At 40.2% G+C, this 20576-nt stretch overlaps 1 protein-coding gene across 3 annotated transcripts in view; it reads left to right on the top strand.

Annotated features, from left to right (window-relative positions):
- The window catches only part of slc12a5b (solute carrier family 12 member 5b), a 32107-nt gene extending 12183 nt beyond the window's left edge, over positions 1-19924 (top strand). For 2 of the 3 annotated variants that reach the window (XM_069525913.1, XM_020096424.2), the window contains exons 2-26: positions 3236-3339; positions 3437-3577; positions 5998-6144; positions 7700-7754; positions 7888-8018; positions 8227-8474; positions 8932-9143; positions 9228-9395; positions 9760-9858; positions 9976-10033; positions 10675-10849; positions 11382-11500; positions 11598-11696; positions 12473-12592; positions 12686-12790; positions 13098-13266; positions 13349-13544; positions 14328-14497; positions 14664-14795; positions 14954-15061; positions 15234-15350; positions 16207-16409; positions 16644-16658; positions 16742-16875; positions 17429-19924. In XM_069525913.1, the coding sequence (XP_069382014.1) occupies positions 3236-3339; positions 3437-3577; positions 5998-6144; positions 7700-7754; positions 7888-8018; positions 8227-8474; positions 8932-9143; positions 9228-9395; positions 9760-9858; positions 9976-10033; positions 10675-10849; positions 11382-11500; positions 11598-11696; positions 12473-12592; positions 12686-12790; positions 13098-13266; positions 13349-13544; positions 14328-14497; positions 14664-14795; positions 14954-15061; positions 15234-15350; positions 16207-16409; positions 16644-16658; positions 16742-16875; positions 17429-17520 (3317 nt within the window). In that variant the 3' untranslated portion in view covers positions 17521-19924. The remainder of the gene's footprint in view (positions 1-3235; positions 3340-3436; positions 3578-5997; positions 6145-7699; positions 7755-7887; positions 8019-8226; positions 8475-8931; positions 9144-9227; positions 9396-9759; positions 9859-9975; positions 10034-10674; positions 10850-11381; positions 11501-11597; positions 11697-12472; positions 12593-12685; positions 12791-13097; positions 13267-13348; positions 13545-14327; positions 14498-14663; positions 14796-14953; positions 15062-15233; positions 15351-16206; positions 16410-16643; positions 16659-16741; positions 16876-17428) is intronic. The other variant, XM_020096425.2, reaches the window with a different exon arrangement.
- Positions 19925-20576: the final 652 nt, after the last annotated feature.

Raw genomic sequence — 20576 nt, 5'->3', positions numbered from 1 at the left:
TGTTTCCTGGAAAAAAATTGTTTTATGATGTGTTGACATTGGGGTTATTGTTTGGTTGGAGTTAAATAGAAAAGGTTATGCTTTGGGAAATATGGAGGTTTGTGTTAAAATGAATACCTAATTATTGTTTTCATCATGGTTACAATAATAAACACTGTCAAGGTCAGGGAAAGCTTGTTGTATCAGTAAATACAATTTTACTTGATCCATCATTTCTGTAATGTTTTCTCTACCCATCCATACTATACCACCAGCCTCTTTCCTCTGCAGACCGGGGCTTTATAATATTACTTGACTTCCAGCTTTGCTCCAGATGTTCATGATTTATGCCACTCTTACTTTAAACATTAGCATATGTAACGTATTTTTGGGGGGCACTTGCTGAAACCATCGATCCTGATTTTCGTCTCGGGAGGCACATGTGAACCAAAACCATGTGCACAATTGTGAAAAAGTTGAAATTACACCCAATCTAATACTGACAGTAACGCTTTATAATAAGGTTTGAAAATCATGAGGTTAGAAGTGCAGCCCCCTACACAGACATGTAGGCCAACAAAGAGAATGCTACAAAACAATGCAATGTGTGTAGTTGTGTTTTGTATGTATTTGTGTTGTGTTTTTGTATTTTGTATGTATTTGTGTTGTGTTTTTGTATTTTGTAGCTTTTTTTTTTTTTACCAACTCTGCATCTTCATGGTTGTCTTTCGAGTGAAGGCTCTGGCTGGTTCCACTCAGAGATTGCACTTAAGGAGGAGGAGGGAGGTGTAGTTTCCAGGATAGAAACACATAACTGACGTTTGTTATTGTGCAGCCTCTGAGTGGTTCATTATTGTTAACATTACGTGGGGGGAAACAGTCTATGGGGGAAACACATGATTTTATATAGGCTCTGCTAATTCAGCTTTAAGTGTGATAGACACCTTTAATCATATCCACCCCAAGGTAAATATTTCAGGGCAGATAGCGAAGAGCCATCACTAAGTATTCCCTGACTCTGACATGGGGCTCTGCTGCATGAGAAACGGTTATAGAGCATCGAAGGTCAAGAGCCAGAACACAGACCAGACTGTTTGGTGTGTGTGTGTGTGTGTGTGTGTGTGTGTGTGTTGTGTAAGATCAATGGTTGTTAGCATTGTCACTTGTACGTCCCAAGAGAGAATACACACACTCACCAGCTTTTAGTAAAACATGGTGAAATTGCAATTTTTTTAAAGCTGATTTCACTCTAAGCCAAGAGCTGAAATGAGCTTTAAATGCAGATTTAAAAATCATGGTGGATTACAGAACACTCAGGTGGTGCTTCAACATAATCTGAACCATATCTCAGAGTAGAAATAAAAGACCTGCTGTGGGTCTTAATGTTAAAGTTCACTCATTACAATAGGTAAGACATTGATCTCCATTACTGTCAGTTCTGCTGTCTGGATTAATCTAAATGCATATGTGATGCCATTGTACACTGCATCCATAAAAACTGCAACTCAGCTTCTACTACTAGTGTTTTCTTTAAGAAAATGACCGAACTTTGGACTTGAAGAACTTCCAAAAGTCCAGCGGTACTTGATTCAGGTGTTGATGGAACGCTGATGAAGAATCTAAACCATACAAACTCAAAGCAACATAAAAATGAAAGGTTTTCCAATCCAATTTTACAAGCAAAGTATCTGTTGGAGGGCAGTCAGTTGTTTAAAGGATTATCTTCTGTGTGAGAGCGGTTTGGCTGCCATTTGACTCTCCTCTTTGCTTTAAAGATTACTGTGTAATAGTTCTGCGGCTTGTGGGAATTGGAATTGTCAACTAAATTGTGTTGCTTTGAGCTACCAGGTCGCCACCTCATGTAGCTTTTTTCTAATACAGGCTAATACAGGCTAAATGTCACCGCACTCTGAGATATTAGAGGAGACACATGCATTCATTATTCTGCAAGGTACTTGTTTCTAAGAAGGAGGTAAAGGGATTTGTCACAGTGATGAAAGAGTTTCTAAAAGCTCAAAGTTCAAACATAAATTACACACAGACTTGTATTAGAGTTGAGCTGCTCACTGTCCAAAGTTGTTCCAAAGGACTTGATATTACTGGATTGTTACTTTTGCATAGGTGGTGAGATATGTTGGCTAGAGCTGCTTGAGCATTGAATGGGTTTCTAGCTGTGTGACTGGCTGGCTGGTTGGTTGGTTGGTTGGTTGGTAGTTTGGCTGGTTGGTTGGTTGGTTGGTTGGTTGGTTGGTTGGTTGTTTGGTTGGTTGGTTGGTTGTATGGTTAGTTGGTTGGTTGGTAGTTTGGCTGGTTGTTTGGTTGGTTGGTTGGTTGGTTGGTTGTTTGGTTGGCTGGTTGGTTGGTTGGTTGTTTGGTTGGTTGGTTGGTTGGTTGGTTGGTTGGTTGGTTGGTTGGTTAGTTGGTTGGTTGGTGGGTTGGCTGGTTGGTTGGTTGGTTGGTTGGTTGGTTGGTTGTTTGGCTGGTTAGTTGGTTGGCTGGTTGGTGGGTTGGTTGGTGGGTTGGCTGGTTGGTTGGTTGGTTGGTTGGTTGGTTGGTTGTTTGGCTGGTTAGTTGGTTGGCTGGTTGGTGGGTTGCTCGTCCCTGGGGAAAATTCACTTTTACAGTACTACACATAGAATGAGATTTTCTTTTACTCCACTGTGCCGACATCAGTTAATGAAGTTAAAAAAGAAGCTTTGATTTCAAAATAGAATAAAGAAAATAAGCTAAAAAATTACTTCTTGGTTTGGTCAGGCCTGTGAAGTGGCTTTGAAACACTTCAGTAGGCTTTTTGATTTTCTTCTGCAGCAGCCGGAGGAAAGTCTCCTGGGACTCATGTGGAGGAAAATCATTCTCAGTCAATCCCTGCTGCTTCTAAGTGACCCATTATTACTCATTACTGAGTGTGCCCGGCAGGGAGCACAACCAGGGACCATTCAAGTCAAAACACAAACAGGCCACAGACAGAACTTTGCCATTTCTCATTTGAAAATGTGATTGGGTCAAAAGATTTGCAACAACAGCTTGTTTTTTAGAGTCCCTCAATGAATCCCCTTGTTACAGCACAAACTCAGATTAAATCATTCAATCATCTGCCATAACTTCATTATTCAGCCCAAATAAAGACCAAATGAACAACACGTTATATCAACAGTTGTAAACCTATAGAATGGGTGTGTGTGTGTGTGTGTGTGTGTTGCGGTGGGTGAAGAAGAGTCGGCTCTAAATCTGCTGGTTGGTGTCCTTTGTGTTTCAGGTGATGGTAACCCCAAAGAGAGCAGTCCTTTCATCAACAGCAGCGCAGCCAGCGACGCGGAGAAGACCCAGCAGTATGACGGCAAGAACATGGCTCTGTTCGAGGTGGGCGCAGTAACGACCATACAAATATGCTGGTGTACCAGTGTGATACCACTTCCTACCGCTGTCATTACTGTTTCTCTGCGTGTGTGTGTTACAGGAGGAGATGGATACCAGTCCAATGGTCTCCTCTCTGCTCAGCAGTCTGGCCAATTACTCCAATCTGCCAACAGGAAGTAAAGAGCACGAAGAGGAAGAGAATAATGAGGAGGGGGCACGTCCATCTAAAAAACCTGTCAAGGTAAAGTACTGTGTGTGAACCTCCCCTCAGTCTGCAGTGGTTTGACTCAGAGGTTAAATCATTAAATATTCAGAGGAGAGCAGGAGAGTGATCAGTGTTCACCAAATCAATGCTCTTATTAATGTTGGCATTCTGGCTCAAAAGAAAAGTAGAGTTTGAATTAAATGACATGCTGTTGATGTTAAGCAGGTGTAATGGTTAGCTTTTTATTTAAAGTTTTAGCATGCTTGTTAGCGCTAAACACAAAATACGAGGTACATTTTCCAGGTTTGACCATAAATCAAATTAGAATTTTTGATCAGAGTGATGGTGCCAAAGGGAATCATCAAAGTCATTAAGATTTATTCTCTGAAAAGCATAGAAATCTATACCAGAATACAATCCAATAGTTGTTGCGATATTACAATCTGGATTTAAGTGGCTGTTTGGTGCTGTCTGCTTAATCTATAGGTGCGAGAGACAATATTGGAAAATGAGCAAATATTAAATAATCGATTTGTGATTTTACATGAGGGCATTTTAATACATCTGTACCAAGGGATGCCCTGGTGTTAGAGAGCTCACCACATGACCTCAGCAGCCCAGACATGACTCAAGTCTGGTCCTGAACTGCTTGTCGCCCCCCACTGTCTTTCGTAAAGAATTTGACATGATAGTTTTATCAAATCTGCCTGTGTTGCAAACTGTTATATTTTAATTTCACAACGCATGTGGCAGGTGAGTAATGATAGAGAGAGGTGTGACGTGACCGGCGGTCACACACCTCCAGGTTCTGATTAATTTGCCATCGACCCACGACAACACACAGGACCACCCACAGGGTTACAACGTGAGTTTAGCAGACCTCTGTGGTCTGCTTCTCATTTCTGCTTGAGTCTAACTCAAGGTTTCATTCGCTGTCACCAGAGTAATGCACTTGAGTCTTAGGTCATCAGTCGGGCTGCTTCATGGTTGATGTTGATGTTAGAGAGAAGAATGCATGAAACATGAAAATAATAGATAATAATAATGTATAAAATAAGATGCAATACATGCTTTTATCAAGCACCAAGAGGTTTCACCTTTCAGCTGAGATGTAGTCTGATCTTGTAACAACATAAGAGCTAATGTCCAGAGATCATCTAGTGTGTGTGATTTACAACAAGGGAAAAGAGTTAAACAGCAGGGAGAGCAGTTAAAACAAGCCAACAAATCCAGAGGGGAGCAGGCCGAAATCCAAAACCCACATAGTACAGTCCTCACATCAAAGCATGCAAAGCATAGAAACGCAGAGTAAAAGGTAACAAACATGCAGGATAAGATATGTCCCTAACAGCCACTGGTGGCCCCTTACATCTGCTAATATCTGAATGATAATTGGTAACATAAATTGTGCACAAGACCTTCAAACGTACAAGATGTATTCAACCAGTAGCAACTGACTCAAACATTTGTGTTTTCATATACAGCCCCTTCAGAAAACTTCAGTTGAAAGCAGCTATGATGCTCTGCCTTCCAAAAAAGTAAAAAAAACAAGACTATAAATACACTGAGAACTAAATGACAAATAAGTCCACACAATTTTGCATATTTGCATACAGATGAGACCTTGTTGCACTTTGCACTGGTTTAAGAAAATGTATCAGTCAGAGGACATTTGTCAGGCTGAGTGAGGGTCAGACGTTCCCTAGGCTGAGTCACCTGACAGGTCCTGCAGTGTGAGCAGTCAGAGCTTCACTCATCAGTCCGTACATTTTTCACTTCCTTCCCATCAAACACATCTCCTCGTAAAGAGCCCTGTGGAATTTCAATGACGACAAATGAGGACTTGATTTTTTCTTCATGTCACCTTCACTTTTTGTTACTGATAAAATCCATTCATGGCTAAATATCCGCAACTGTCACCAAGTACAATGCTGAATGAATTATTTAATGAGGTATTCATCTTTCACACAATCCAAAGCCAGGTTTTAGCTTTTATTGTTTGTAGATCATTGTTTTAAAGTGCATCATGAATGAACCGATGTGTGTAGATATTGATACAAGAAGAAGTTTGAGTTTTCTGCTGCCAGTCACACACAAACCTTTATTATCTCAAATCAAATCATTGAAGCTACAAACAGATTTACTGACAGACACAGAGAGAATTAAGGAAAATAAATATTTCTTCTTCCCACTTGTATCACAGAGATCACTGAAAGGACACAGGTACAGAAGCTTAGTCTTGCCTTGTCTCAACAGGGTATCCACCTCTTTGTGTTAAATTAAATGATATGTTCGAAGTGATTCTATGAGTTTTAAAGGCAGAATAGATTAAAAAGACAACGACTCAACAACAAAGTACAGAAGAACAGAGTTAACCCCTTGATTTCAATGAGCTCAATGGGAAACAATCAGACTCTTTATTTCCCAGGTTTGACGTGTTGTTTTATGTTTTCCAGGCACCACAGCTGGGCACTCTGATGGGGGTGTATCTGCCGTGCATCCAGAACATTTTTGGGGTGATCCTCTTCCTACGGATGACTTGGATGGTCGGGATTGGAGGCGTCCTCGGTTCCTTCATAATCGTCTTCATGTGTTGCTCCACGGTGAGTAAAAGTGCAGATGTCTCTGCTGTTGTGCAACTCGACCCCTGTCCACTCGGAAAACAGATGCTGCATTAAAATATTTAAAACACAAACATCCAGCTGCAAGATTATTTGAATGTAAAGCGGTTTCTCGGCACATATGCGTAGTGTGTGATTTAACCACAGGCTGTTGTACTGAACTGTTTAACAGGTTGTGCACTCATAATTAGAATTGCACAGATGCTGAAGGTGACATAGTAAATCCTGGCATGAGGCAGATCGCCAATAAATCCACTAACACTGAACCACTGCCATATTTCCCCTGATGGAATCTTACAACTGCTGCTCAGTCAACATCCATGTGTAAAAATGATTAATAGCATGTGTTCCTAATATATATATAAGTTAGGGATGTGAATATCGTTAGTTTTGAATGTGACTGGTAAAAAACACTGTTTTTAAAAAGTTTGACCTGTTTATGATAAGAGATGAAAAGTCAGGGGATTGATTTATCCCAGTTCAGACAGACAGAAATATAAATATTGTCACCAAAATGTAAAGGGTCCATCCAGCTGCTAATGGAGACTTCACACATGTGAAGCTCATCGTGGAACCAGAGGAAACACCTGGCAGCTTCATCCTCTTGGGAAAATAAAAGTCTGCAGAAACTTTCACTCCATCCAATAGCTTTAAGGATTTTTCAATGGTCGACCAACTGGCAAAAAGCAGATCCCTCTGAAATGTAGTGGAATAAAGATATGCATAAAATGGTATAATAGAGTGCATATAGTAATGGGATGTACCAAATTATATTTACTTTGTTACAGTACTGAAGTACACTTGTATCTGCACTGTACTTCAGTAGATTTCTTTTCAGGTTTCACTTTTATTAGCAAATATCTCTACTTTCTACTCCACCACATTTTTACACTGCATTGTGTTACATGTTCATATTATTTCTAATCATTTTTAAATAGACAAAAGGGAATTTGTTCAGTGATCCAATCCAAGGTGACATTAGACCCCGCCTCTTGCAGCAGCAGCAGCAGCAGCGTACACTGCACTGGTGAAGAAGAAACTCCTGAAATGGATTCACCACTGAGCCTTAATGTCATCATAATGACAGGCTACAATCTGCAATTATTTTTACTGTAAATACTAAGATACAATGACTTACTTTTGCTCAAGTAGAAAAGTTAATGTGTTACTTTTACTTTTAAATGTTTTCTATGAATTTAAAGTAAAATGTTGATGTACTTCCTTCTCCACTTGTGCAGGTTCCTTGAAATTGTAGTGACCTGGCCAGTAAATGTAATCAGTTCCTTTTACCTCCGGCCGCAGCAGACAGTTGACATGAAGTGACAGAATGTGTCTCATCAGACAGGCCATCACCGTTGATGAACAGTCCATGGTGACCAGCTGAGTCAGACTCAGTGCTGCTGGATGTTCACTCACCGACACTCCCTCAGTTCATCGAGGTCTCGCTGTCAGTCATGTTTGATTTTTGTTAACGTCCACCTGCAGCGTCTCTCGCTCCTGTAACCTGTCTCTGTTTGTGTGTGGCTTGTTTTCTCAGACTATGCTCACAGCCATCTCCATGAGTGCCATTGCCACAAATGGAGTTGTACCAGGTGAGTGGGAGTTTGAGTGTGTGTGTGTGTGTGTGTTTTAGACAGAACAGTTCAGAATGGTGACTTCTGTGTGTGTGTGTGTGTGTGTGTGTGTGTGTGTGTGTGTGTGTGTGTGTGTGTGTGTGTCTCATAGCTGGAGGTTCATATTACATGATCTCTCGCTCACTGGGGCCTGAGTTCGGTGGAGCTGTCGGGATCTGCTTCTACTTGGGAACAACTTTCGCAGGTGCCATGTACATCCTTGGCTGCATTGAAATTCTGCTGGTAAGGTTGCCTTCATCATCAAATAGATAAATTCACAGCCCTGCAATACTTTCGAGTCCAAACGTAAAATAATTCAATAGCACCAGTTTACTGTGTTTCAATATTCTTTTATTATAATTTCCATTCTTTTCGACCATACTCCACACCACCTCATCTTTTCCCCTATACATCTCCTCCTTCCACCTTCATCCCTCCATCTTCCACTCAGATTTATATCATTCCTCAGGCAGCCATCTTCCAGATTGAGGGTCTGGAGGGGGCAGAGGCAGAGGCGGCTCTCCTCAACAACATGCGGGTGTACGGCACCATCGTCCTGAGCCTCATGGCGCTGGTGGTGTTTGTGGGGGTGAAATATGTGAACAAGTTGGCACTGGTCTTCCTGGCCTGTGTCATCCTCTCCATCGTGGCTGTTTACGCTGGAGTCATCAAGACCGCCATCGACCCCCCCGTCTTCCCGTAAGTGACCTGTTGATGCACTGGTCAAGATTTTTGCTTTTCTTGATTGTGTCCATTTGCTCGATATAAATCATCACTGACGAATGATTTAATTCATGTCAAGAGAAAGTCATGGTCACGGGACACGTCAGGATGCCTCTTCCTGTAGAATCGAAATACTTTCCATGCTTTATGTGTCCCTGTTCAGAAAGGAACAGGTCTATAGTGTCTCAGTATGTCTCATGTGTTGTTTGTCTAACACCACAGAGAGCATTTTAAACGCTCCATTTCTTTGTCAGTGTCAATTTCCTCTTGAAAGCATGCTGAGATAAACATTGACCCAGTGCTGTATTAAAGTGTCTCAACTACCTACCATCATCTTTCATGTCTGAACTGAGTCTTTCTCACGGAGAAAAACTTTTTCCATCATCTCTGTAACAGCGATATGTCAATGATGTTTTTTGGACTTTCTTCGCAGAGTCTGCCTGCTGGGGAATCGAACCCTTCTCTCTAAAGGATACGACGTGTGTGCAAAGGTCATTGAAATAGACAATGAAACTGTCACGACCAAACTCTGGAGGTCCTTCTGTGATTCTGAGTCCCTCAATGCCACGTGTGATGAATACTTCATCAACAACAACGTCACCGAGATACAGGGCATCCCGGGGGTCACGAGCGGCATCCTGGCTGGTAAGAGACCAATATAAATGGCAATTACCCATGATCCCTCGTCAATGTATTCAAAGGATCAGATGTTCTCTTTTTTCCTTTCAGAAAACCTGTTTGGTAACTACTTAGAAAAAGGGGTGGTTCTGGAAAAACGTGGACTTGCATCAGATGTGGATCCGGACAGTCCCACCACCAGCTCCAATCGCTACGTCCTGGCTGACATCACCAGCTTCTTCACCCTGCTGGTGGGGATATACTTCCCATCTGTCACAGGTTAGCATCACTCAGGCCCACTGAAAGGACTTGTCTGTAGGGATTAGTGGCATCTGCTAGTAAGGTTGCAGATTGAATCTAACCAAGTTCCCCTTCCTTTCCCCATAAATCTAAAGTTTGACAGTTGTTAAATCCCAGAGCGGCCTTGCTCCATCCCAAGTGATCAACCCTTTCACCTCTGCTCTTTCTCTTTGAACTGTTGAGCAGCTGTTCCTCAGTCCCCAGGGCGAAGTGTGAAGGTGATAGGGTGCTTATTATGAGTGCTCATCTGTGGAATAATAGTGCCTCTGGGATTAGTCATCAAAGACAAAAAATATTTAAAAGCTTAGAGCCTCCTGATGGTTTAATCTCCCACCGCTCTCAGGTATCATGGCCGGCTCCAACCGCTCCGGCGACCTGCGTGATGCTCAGAAGTCAATTCCCATTGGCACCATTGCAGCCATCACCACCACGTCTACTGTGTGTATCCTTCACTGAGCCCAGGTCCATAGAATGAAACTGTGAGCCTCCGAAAACACTGGTTGACGACTTTGACTTTTTCATGTTATCACAGCATATTCCTTTACAGTTTAATTACCAGACATGTCCTGTGTGGTGCTGTTTGGTGCCTGTATAGAAGGAGTCGTCCTCAGGGACAAGTAAGTAATTAATTGTTTAACAAGGTTGTGAAGTATATTGAAGTAATATACAGGCCGATACATGACTTCTCCTACTTGAGTATTTCTACTGTACATTACTTCACATGCACTATACTTATATTTCATTGCATTTCAGAGGTAAATATTGTACTTTTTGATTGATAGTTTTAGCTCTGCAGATTAATAGGCCTTTTATTAATGCAAAATACAATTAACTAATGAATTGTGATGTATTATTATGGATTGAGCTACCTGGTTATAAAATAAACCCCCAGTTTTACCTGAGCTACCAGCAACATTTTTAAATATATATATATATATATAAACAACTATAGACTATGTGGTTGTAGTCATTGAGTCCAGTGTAAATATATACTTCCCATATCCAGTGAAAGTTTCCATCTGTTCATTTAAGCCAATAATTTAACATTTAATATAACATAATCTGAAACACTTTCTTGAAAAAATATTATGTGACCTTCATCAATACAAACATTAGGGAAACTTAAATGATCATTGTGTTTTCAGCTCCAGCCTGTTTCTTCAACACTGAACATGATACACTGTGGAAGTTAGATCATTTGATGAGTGAATGTGTGTAACAGCTTTGAATTGTTAAATCGTCACCTCCCTCTTCACAGGTTTGGTGAAGGGGTCAGTGGTAACCTGGTGATTGGTACGCTGGCGTGGCCGTCTCCATGGGTCATTGTGTTTGGCTCCTTCTTTTCCACGTGCGGAGCTGGACTCCAGAGTCTGACGGGAGCTCCACGTCTGCTGCAGGCCATCTCAAGGGACGGCATCATCCCATTTCTCAGAGTGAGTAGCATTCAGATTCATCTCTGGCATAAAAGCAGAATTTTGTTGCCCTGAGTTGTAGAAACAAATACTCTGATTGAATGGCAGAGATTAGATATGTGTGTATAGAGTAGATCACACAGGTCTCAAAGGACTGCAGAGTTTCATTTGATTTTGAAGGTGGATGATAAATGTGTTGAATTTACAAGAACGATTTGTGTTGCAATGTTGACCTTCTTGACACTAATTATTTAAGTTTGAAAACATTAAAAACATATTTGCATATAAAACAGAAGTATATTTCTCAAGCATATGTTGCATCAGACTTATCTAGATGCCAAAGATCTTTATTTGTACAACTGAGGTTACGTTGAGGTTATCAGACTGAGAAATGAGTTGAGGAATTTGGGATAAGAGGAAACGATGCCCAGTTTAAGGATTTTAAAAAAAACAATGACATTCTTTGTTTGTCCATGTGTTCTGCCATATTATATAAATGGCCCAAATAAAAAATTAAAATCATGTGATAAAGTTTGATTGGATGTTGCTGCAGGTGTTTGGGCACGGCAAAGAAAACGGAGAGCCCACCTGGGCCCTCCTGCTCACAGCCAGCATCTGTGAGATTGGTATCATCATCGCCTCCCTGGATTCAGTCGCACCCATCCTCTCCATGTAAGTTCATTCCTGAACTCACACACACTGTGAGACTTCTGCCTGTCTTACTTCTATCTTTTTTCTCCTCATTGTCTTTCTCCCTCTCTTTGTTCAGGTTCTTCTTGATGTGCTACATGTTCGTCAACTTGGCCTGTGCGCTGCAGACGTTGCTGAGGACGCCAAACTGGAGGCCACGTTTTAAGTTCTACCACTGGTGAGAGTGTGTCAGTGTTTAACGACTTTCCACACATGCAGTGAACGTCACTGAAATAAGCTCAGAGGAGCATCAGTGAGGATGTCACACATATGTTGATGCATTTTCCAGCTATTAACAGAGCTGGAGTCCTGCTTTGTTTACGGCCACATTCACCAGCATCCAGTTAGTTAGAACACCTGTGGATCATTGGAACAGTGTGAATCCACTCACACCCACATGCATGTGTGTATGTGAGCTTGTGCATGTACATGAGATCAAGAACAAAATTGAAAACAAATATAAACCTGAAAACCTATTTTCTTTTGAGCAATAGGATCCAAAATTAAAACACAATTTTCCATCAAAGTAAGAATTATTTAACTCATTTAGTTTTTTTTCTCGTGAGAGAAATCAAGATTCAGCCACGTTTGAATCATTTGTTGGATTGGTTGGTCAATGTCAATCAAATAAAAGACCAAAACATAATTTTAGCAGAGTTCAGGCTTTAACTTTGCAGGACGATAAACCACCCTGCTTTTACACATATTTAAAAAGGTGAAAATGTGCAGCTTCAGTTTTTGGAACAACAGTCGGACAATCTGCTGATGATGCTCGTGCTGCACCTCAATCACTGTGGGCAGCTGTTGCCTGTCTGTCTGTGTGGCTGGACTTACAGCTGCTGTACACAACCAATAAAACTCTTTACAAGCTGTGGGCATTGATGTGCTGCAGCCTGTGGAGTGAAGCTGACAGAAACAGTTTGACTGGACATGTGACATCCTGTCCCCCCACAGGGCTCTGTCTTTCCTGGGTATGAGTCTGTGCCTGTCGCTGATGTTCATCTGCTCCTGGTATTACGCCATTGTTGCCATGGGCATCGCCAGCTGCATCTACAAATACATTGAGTTCCGTGGGTAAGTCATCATCACGGCATCAGACCAGAAGCAGGAATAAGATAGTTTCCATACAGTTCATCATGCACTAACCCTGATTGTGTTGTGTAACAGAGCTGAGAAGGAGTGGGGTGATGGGATACGTGGCATCTCGCTGAGCGCCGCTCGCTTCGCTCTCATGAGGCTGGAGGAGGGACCACCACACACCAAGAACTGGAGGTTGGTCAGCTCCATCTTCTACAGTTTCACACTCATCTTATAAACACCTATTAACACCTGTTAATCACTTTTCTTCAGTTCTTCTGTAAGGCGAAAATTTTTATTTTTTTATATCGTAAATTTATTTTGATGCAGCCGATTTAACTTTGCACGAACACAATAATCAACTAAATGTGATTTAAATTTGGCTTTAAACTCATATTTTGAGATGTTTGACTGTCTTTATATACAGTCTATGGGTTTGACTTCGTTTTTTTTAATCTAATGTTTAGTTTCACTGACCTACTGCTCAATTTCTTTTTGTCAGGCCTCAGATCCTGGTTCTGTTGAGTGTTGATGCTGAGCAGAACGTAGAGCAGCCTCGTCTGCTGTCTCTGACCAATCAGCTGAAGGCTGGAAAAGGTCTGACCATCGTTGGTACCGCAGTTCATGGAACCTTCCTCGACAACTACACTGAGGCTCAGAGGGCCGACCAGGTCTGCCATACGCTTCCACTTGTTTACCACACAGCACATGTTTCCATAATGACCAGTGATCGCTCACTCTGTGTCTCTACAGTCTCTGCGTAAGCTGATGGAGACAGAGAAAGTGAAGGGTTTCTCGCAGGTGGTCATCTCCTCCAACCTGCGAGACGGGACGTCCCACCTGATCCAGGTTGGAGGACTGGGAGGCCTGAAGCACAACACAGTGATGGTCAGCTGGCCCCGTAACTGGAAGCAGCCTGAGTGCCACCAGCAATTCAGGAACTTTATTGGTAAATCTGTTTGTTGATGAATGTGAAGTTTGTGCGATTGCTCTCTTTCACCAGTTAATCTGATTTTTATTATTGAGAAAAGTAAATCACTAAACCTAAACCATTATTGAGTCTTACTGAAAGTGGTTTATTCATAAAAGAACTTCAATGAAGCTTCCACTGATGTTCTGTTGAAAACATTTGTAAGATTCTGTTTCGATCATTAGATTTTTTTAATTAAACTTTCTTTTACTCTTGTTAAGAGTTTAATAAGACGTCTTTTTAAATCATGTGAGGCATCAGCAGCATGTTTGGGAAATTAACTGGAAAATTAACTTCATTTGATCTTATTTTAGCTCAACTGAAACCTTGTACGACTTGTTTCATCTGACAACATTATCTCACCACAGATATGTTGGTATTGTGTAACGTTCATGATTTATAAATGACCTAATCTATCTTTACTAAGATACACTTGTCATACAGTTTGTCCACCAAAATACAAACTAAGGTTTATTTTTCAATCATAAAATGTCCTGCTCAGAATATCTTGACTATTTCTTTTAGTGTTTATTAACAGTGACAGTGTAGACACAGGAAAGAGACATGGGACGATTTTTCTAACCCTCAAATCGTCTTTGCGCTGACCTCAATAATCCAGTGTCATTATGAATATTGATTTACAATTAAAACCTTCACCAGATATTTTTCTTTTACTAATTTCTCCTTTCATATTCAATGTGATGAATTTCCCAAATGCTTCTTCATATTTGACCACAAATCAATTCTTGTGTCTGGTCTCAGAGGTGGTTAGAGAGACAACTGTAGCCAGCCTGGCTTTGTTGGTTCCTAAGAACATCTCCAGTTACCCGTCCAACGGAGAGCGCTTCACTGAGGGCCACATCGATGTGTGGTGGATCGTCCATGACGGAGGCATGCTGATGCTCCTGCCCTTCCTGCTGCGCCAACATAAGGTGGGAAACAGGACTCAAAAAGAATTTCTCTGTCTCCAAAGATTTAATATGACTGTAGAAACTTTTTGTAAATTATGAGCACAAGTTCAGAAAGACACAGAGAGTAAAAAAGAACAGTGACAACGTTTTGTTCATGAGCCGTGACTGTTCCCGTTTTGTCTCGAAGGTGTGGAGGAAGTGCAAGATGCGCATTTTCACAGTCGCTCAGATGGATGATAACAGTATCCAGATGAAAAAAGACCTCATCACCTTCCTCTATCACCTGCGCATTGTAGCTGAGGTGGAGGTGGTGGAGATGGTGAGAGACTCGTCTGACACATTATCTGCCATCACAAAGAGAGAGAACTCTACTACATTTTAAATTATTTTCTATCTAAATAAAATCTACTTTCGTCTGTAGAACCAGTTAATAAACCTGTTTCATGATATATTTAAAAATGTTTTTCCATTTTAAAGCTTGACGGTGACATCTCAGCCTACACCTATGAGAAGACACTCGTAATGGAGCAACGGTCACAGATCCTCAAACAAATGCATCTGACCAAGAATGAGAAGGAGAGAGAGGTAAGCAAGAAAAGTTTAGAAGAAAATGAAGTGTTAATTAATGACATGATGTTATTTCGTTCATTATCACTGTCCCTTCACAATAAGATGTTTGTGTCTGGACTTGTTTTCCACAGGGAAATTACAAATTAAATCTTTTCCGTTTCTTTCTTCTTTTTTCTTACAACTTTAGATCCAGAGCATTACAGATTCATCCCGTGGCTCCATCCGACGTAAAAACCCATCGACTGCACGTTCCCAGCACAGCACTGAGGAGGGAACCAGCTTGGCAGAGAAACCTGAAGAGGAGGTAATGCTGCCTTTTGTGTGGGATGAATATCATGTCACATTTCAAAACTGAAAAAAGGTTGAAGCTGTGTTTAAAGCAAACACTGTATACAAACATGGACAACATGACCGCTCCACAAAAGGGAAGCCAAATTGTCTCGACTGCCTCCTGGTGGCTGGCTGCAGTATAGGTCATAGGTCATGCTGTCAAAGTTAAATACAATTTTTTCAAAGGTGGTTTCTGTCATTTTAAGTAGATTTGATCACACTGTGTTCATTTAGTTTAGTTTGGTTTTCATTGGTTATTTGATGCTATAAAAACAAGCTGAAACATTGTAATTGACAGCTCAGACTCTTGATTAGTTGAGCATGTGTATCAACAACAGTATGTCAGACATAGAATGACATTTAAAAAAAAGTTTTTTCAAGTTTTGATGTTTCTGAAGGTTTGTGTTATGTTGGAAAGGCTTAAATAGAATTTAAAATCTCTGTAAACATAATCTTTTTATCATGCAAAACCTTATTTGTTTGATTTTAAGCTTTCACACAGTTTGAACCTTTCAAAGCACATTTTTTAACTTTGAAATATGACACTATATTCATCCCATATATTAGGGGCAATAACCTGTTTATTTGTACTATGTCTGTTCTTAAGATGGTTCTCTGTGCTCCAGCTTGGGCAGAACCTTTTTTATTTTTGTTGTGGCGCGACATGGTTTGTCTCATCACAAAACAGCCATCGCAGCAATGTTTCAGTCTAACCAGTGACCTCCCTGTCCCACTGGCGACCACCTTCCACACTGTTATCTTTACTGACAAGTGTCTCTTTCCTCTCTTTCACCCTGTCACGCTGTCATGTCATGGTGTCTTTGTCTCAGTCTGTGGCTGTCTCCAACTTAAAACAGGTCCAGCTGATCCACAGTAAGAACGCCTCAACGCCAACCAGCCCCACAAGCCCCACGTCCCCTGCTGTCTCTGCAGGGGGTGCTGCCACCTGGACCGACAACAAGGGTGCCGACAAGGGGAAGAACCTTTTGGCAGCAAACCCAGAGTCAGGGAGGGACTTCTTCAACATGAAGCCGTGAGTCAAACTGCTGCACAGAGATCAGACACATGACGTACACACAAGGACACGGGTCAGTGGTAAATATTTGTGCTTATCGACCCATGTTCCAAAGTTAGAGGAGATACATGTTGTTCCTGTGCACGTGACAAACAAAACTTTGAACCTGAACAACAAACATATGTAGCTTCCTACGAGCACATGTCCCATATGTAATATTATTGTTATTTTCCACCACACATGCTGCTTCAGGGAATGGGAGAATCTGTAAGTATCAACATTTTTAGTGACTTCAGTAGCAAACACACTGATTTGTAAACCAAAGTGTGACCTGATGTTTCTTGCATCAGGAACCAGACGGATGTGAGACGCATGCACACGGCGATGCGACTCAATGAGGTCATCATGAAGAAGTCCAAGGAGGCGAAACTCGTCCTGCTCAACATGCCCGGGCCACCAAAGAACCGTGTGGGCAACGAAAACTGTATCCTGCACCAGCTCTGTTTAATTTATCTTTGTGTCGTCAGATCACTTCAGATCCCAGTCGAGGAAATTCTTTTTGCTGCATAAAAACTCTAAACATGAACACAATATAAACACAGTAAGACAACTGATGAAAAGAGCTTGTACTTCTAACATCATATATTTATTACTGTATTCTATGTTGTCTGTAATGTGCTGTGTTGTGTTGTGTTTTGTTGTGTTGTGTTGTGTTTCATATATATTGGGTGAATTGGGGTAATTTGGGACATTGGGACACCTAAACTTCAGTCTGTTCATTTCCTGTTCCAACTAAATAGTCAACAGGACTTTTACGATAGGTTAGGATGGACAACATGTGACTGAAATCACATGACTTCATGGTGGTGATGACACAAAAAGTGGCATGGGCAAATGTCAATGGCCCAGTTGATCATATTACTTTGGGTCATCTGACAGGACTGAGATGGTACCTCAGAGTAAAATGAAACTCCATGTTGTATCAATATATTGTGTGCAAAGTAAAAGCAAGTAGATTCCTTCACTATGTTTCTCAGACATGGAGTTCCTGGAGGTTCTTACCGAGGGTCTCAATCGGGTCCTCCTAGTGCGTGGAGGTGGACGTGAGGTCATCACCATCTACTCGTAGAGGGCTTTTACAAACACCGACACGGAATCTGTTGAAAACAGCAGATGATGGTTAGTTTTTAATAATTTGAAAAGTTCACACAGTTGAAATGTTTATTTTATTTGGATACCAACATCCTAACAAGCATTTAAAATAAGAATTTGAAGCATTCATAGAGTAATTGCAGAAAGTTGACGAGCAATAGATAAAACAAAAGCTACTGAGTATTAAAGTAAAAATAAAAATAAAAATGTATGGTTTTCAATCATTGTTCTGTCCTCTTGCTTTTATTCCCTGGCCATTTGTAAATGAGGAATGTTTCTACTTTGTATTTTTGTCTTATTTTCTATTATTAATTGATGTTTTTATGTATTTGCTCTTCTAATCATGTCTGTCTTTGTTCTGGTCTGTTTTTGTATTTAATTGTATGGTTGGAAGCACACAAGTAATCAAAGTGTTAAAAATGATGCTAATTCATAGAAAAAGGTCGGATGAGGTTTTCTATCTGTTCTTGTGAAATATTCACATTAAATAACTGTATCAAGGTCCAGTGTTTAGGAGTGAGAGAGATCTATCAACAGAAATGTTCTATAATATTCATTATTGTGTTTTTATTGGTGCATTATCACCTGAAATTAAGAATTGTTATGTTTTCGTTACCTGGATTGAGCCCTTTCTGACGGCTTTCTGTGTTTTTACTTTACCTGAGGGCCACCACAGTTTCTCCTACATGCAGTATGCAACTTCACCACTAGAGGCCACCAAATTCTGCACACTGAACCTTTAAAAAGGCAGGAGTGGTTAAGCTGTATGTTAATATGTACATAAACTTTCAAATGGACTATAAATGTGAAAATTTTAACTAGTTTTAGACCAAGCATCTCTACTACATTAAAACGTTTAACATTTTACTCAAGAGATATTTTAAAAAATGTAATTCATTTTATATGTTTGTGAACAGATACACAACATTGAACCAGTTGTAGGAAATCTATAGTCGCTAAAATATTATTTATTGTGTTTTACACATCTACTATATGTCATTAAGGGTTAAAAGAAACTTTTATTTATTTTTATCATTTAAAATATACTGTAGTTTATACATTCATTATTTAATTCAACTATGGGTTAAAAGTATTTTTTTGTTATCATTATTTTCATGCAGAAAGTTTATAGAACACTGTTTGTATGCTAAATCATACGGTTAGCTTTAGCATTAACACTGGAAACAGGGAGACTTAACTTGGTCGGCCAACTTCCCAAATGTTAAAATATCAACGCAAAACGATCCTCGTTTTAATTTGCTACTATACTAATGCATACAATTTTAAAATGTGAAAGAATTCTCCACAATGTTGATGAGTTCAACAGAACCAGAAAATGCTTATAGAACCTTAGAGGAATCTCTTCAGGTGCATATTAAACTGTTCTGCAGTGAGTTCTGCATTAAGTCAGATGGTCCTGGAGATGATCACCTGTCAGTCATTCGTTCTTGTGCGTGTTTGAGTGTGATATACAATGATTGTTTGATGTCTATCTGTCACTTTAGAACAGTAATTCATGCACATGTGAGTCGCTTCACTGTACTTTGGAACATATGATATCCATAGGGAAACAAAGAGTTGACTTTTGTATCATTGAGGTTTAAATCCAAACATGCTAATATACTGTTGCATTATTTTATTTCCATCTTCTCCTTGGCTCATTGTTGCAGTAAACATTTTTTTTCTGCATCAATTTCTAGCAAAAATTAAATCATTAGCCTTCACTCTCTTTTTCAGGGAATCCTAAGACTTGTACATATTCTATTTTCCTGCAAATGTATTGTCTGTGTGTTGTTTTTAATGCTGTAGCTTTTACAGAACTTCACCTCATAACGCATGAACAAGTGTTCGTTTTGGTAAATATCTGTACAGTCATCAGTGTTTCCCTTGTAATCCTCAGTGTAGCTGCATAACATTAGCATAACAACAAAAACCAAGAATCACATTTAGAAGTCTGAATATTCATGCTTTTTTTTGTTCCATAGGACAAAGGTTTTATTCTGCAGGTACAATAATCTGCAGAAGAAACCATTTGTAACTCGTTCAAACAAGGAGCCCCAGATTCCATGCTGTGTGTGTATGTGTGCATGTGTGTGTGAACCTGACATTATGGGCACACTTTTTGAAGAGAGGACACTGTACAGCTGAATATCAAGTAAAGACGGGACCTTTGTAAATAGATGTGTGAGTTTAGGCCTAGAGGTTACGTGTAATATGTGAGTCAATACATCTTTTCTAGAGATAAAATAGGTAGTTTGTCTTTTAAATTGTAAAGTTTGTTTCATGTTCCATCATGTCTTATGCATTTATGTACAAGTAATGGTTTAATGAAACCATTTTATATGTCAGCACCAAAATGCAATAAATAATTTTAATACTAACTATTACAGCGCGTCATCTTTTCTTTTAGGCTCTGATTATAGATTAACTTGTTTCAAGCTAATGTCCTGGAAGCTTAATGGCAATTTTCCTAAAATAGGCTGGTCATTGACTAAACACATAATGTAGAAGTGTTGAATTCTGAGAGTGGAGAGCAGGGGATGAAAGATAAATCTACATGAGATCAGGCAGTGATGAAGGAGCAGGTTCATTAAGGATTTACTCAATTATCAAAAGTCGGATCTGATGTGGACAGAGATCCACTTAAGAGAAGCTACGTTTTTTCTGTCAAGTTTATAGATGCAGCATTGTGCAAGTGCAAGAGTACAAACCTATCTGGTAATAATTCATAATCCATCTAATAGTTGATGAGATTATTCAGTCTGGACTCAAATGAACAGATCAACATGACCCACATTACAAACATGAGACTTTTACTGGTGGTTCTTCCACTGCACTGTGGAAAATAGGAAACCGAGGAGAAAATCAGTTTCAGAGTAGAGGGTCAATGACCTGTTACATCTGCTACTGAGGACACGTAAACAAGTAGAATGCCCCCCACACACACACACTGTTGGTTTTGTTGGGAGTCTTTGTGGGACCCACCCACCCCCTGTGAGTCATGTGACATCATAACGTCCTTGGCGGACGTGA

Source organism: Paralichthys olivaceus, chromosome 6 (assembly GCF_024713975.1).
Source record: "Paralichthys olivaceus isolate ysfri-2021 chromosome 6, ASM2471397v2, whole genome shotgun sequence".
In the NCBI taxonomy this organism is placed as follows: Eukaryota; Metazoa; Chordata; class Actinopteri; order Pleuronectiformes; family Paralichthyidae; genus Paralichthys; species Paralichthys olivaceus.
The sequence above is the reverse complement of the archived record's forward strand: the minus strand, read 5'-3'. Positions and strand labels throughout refer to the sequence as shown.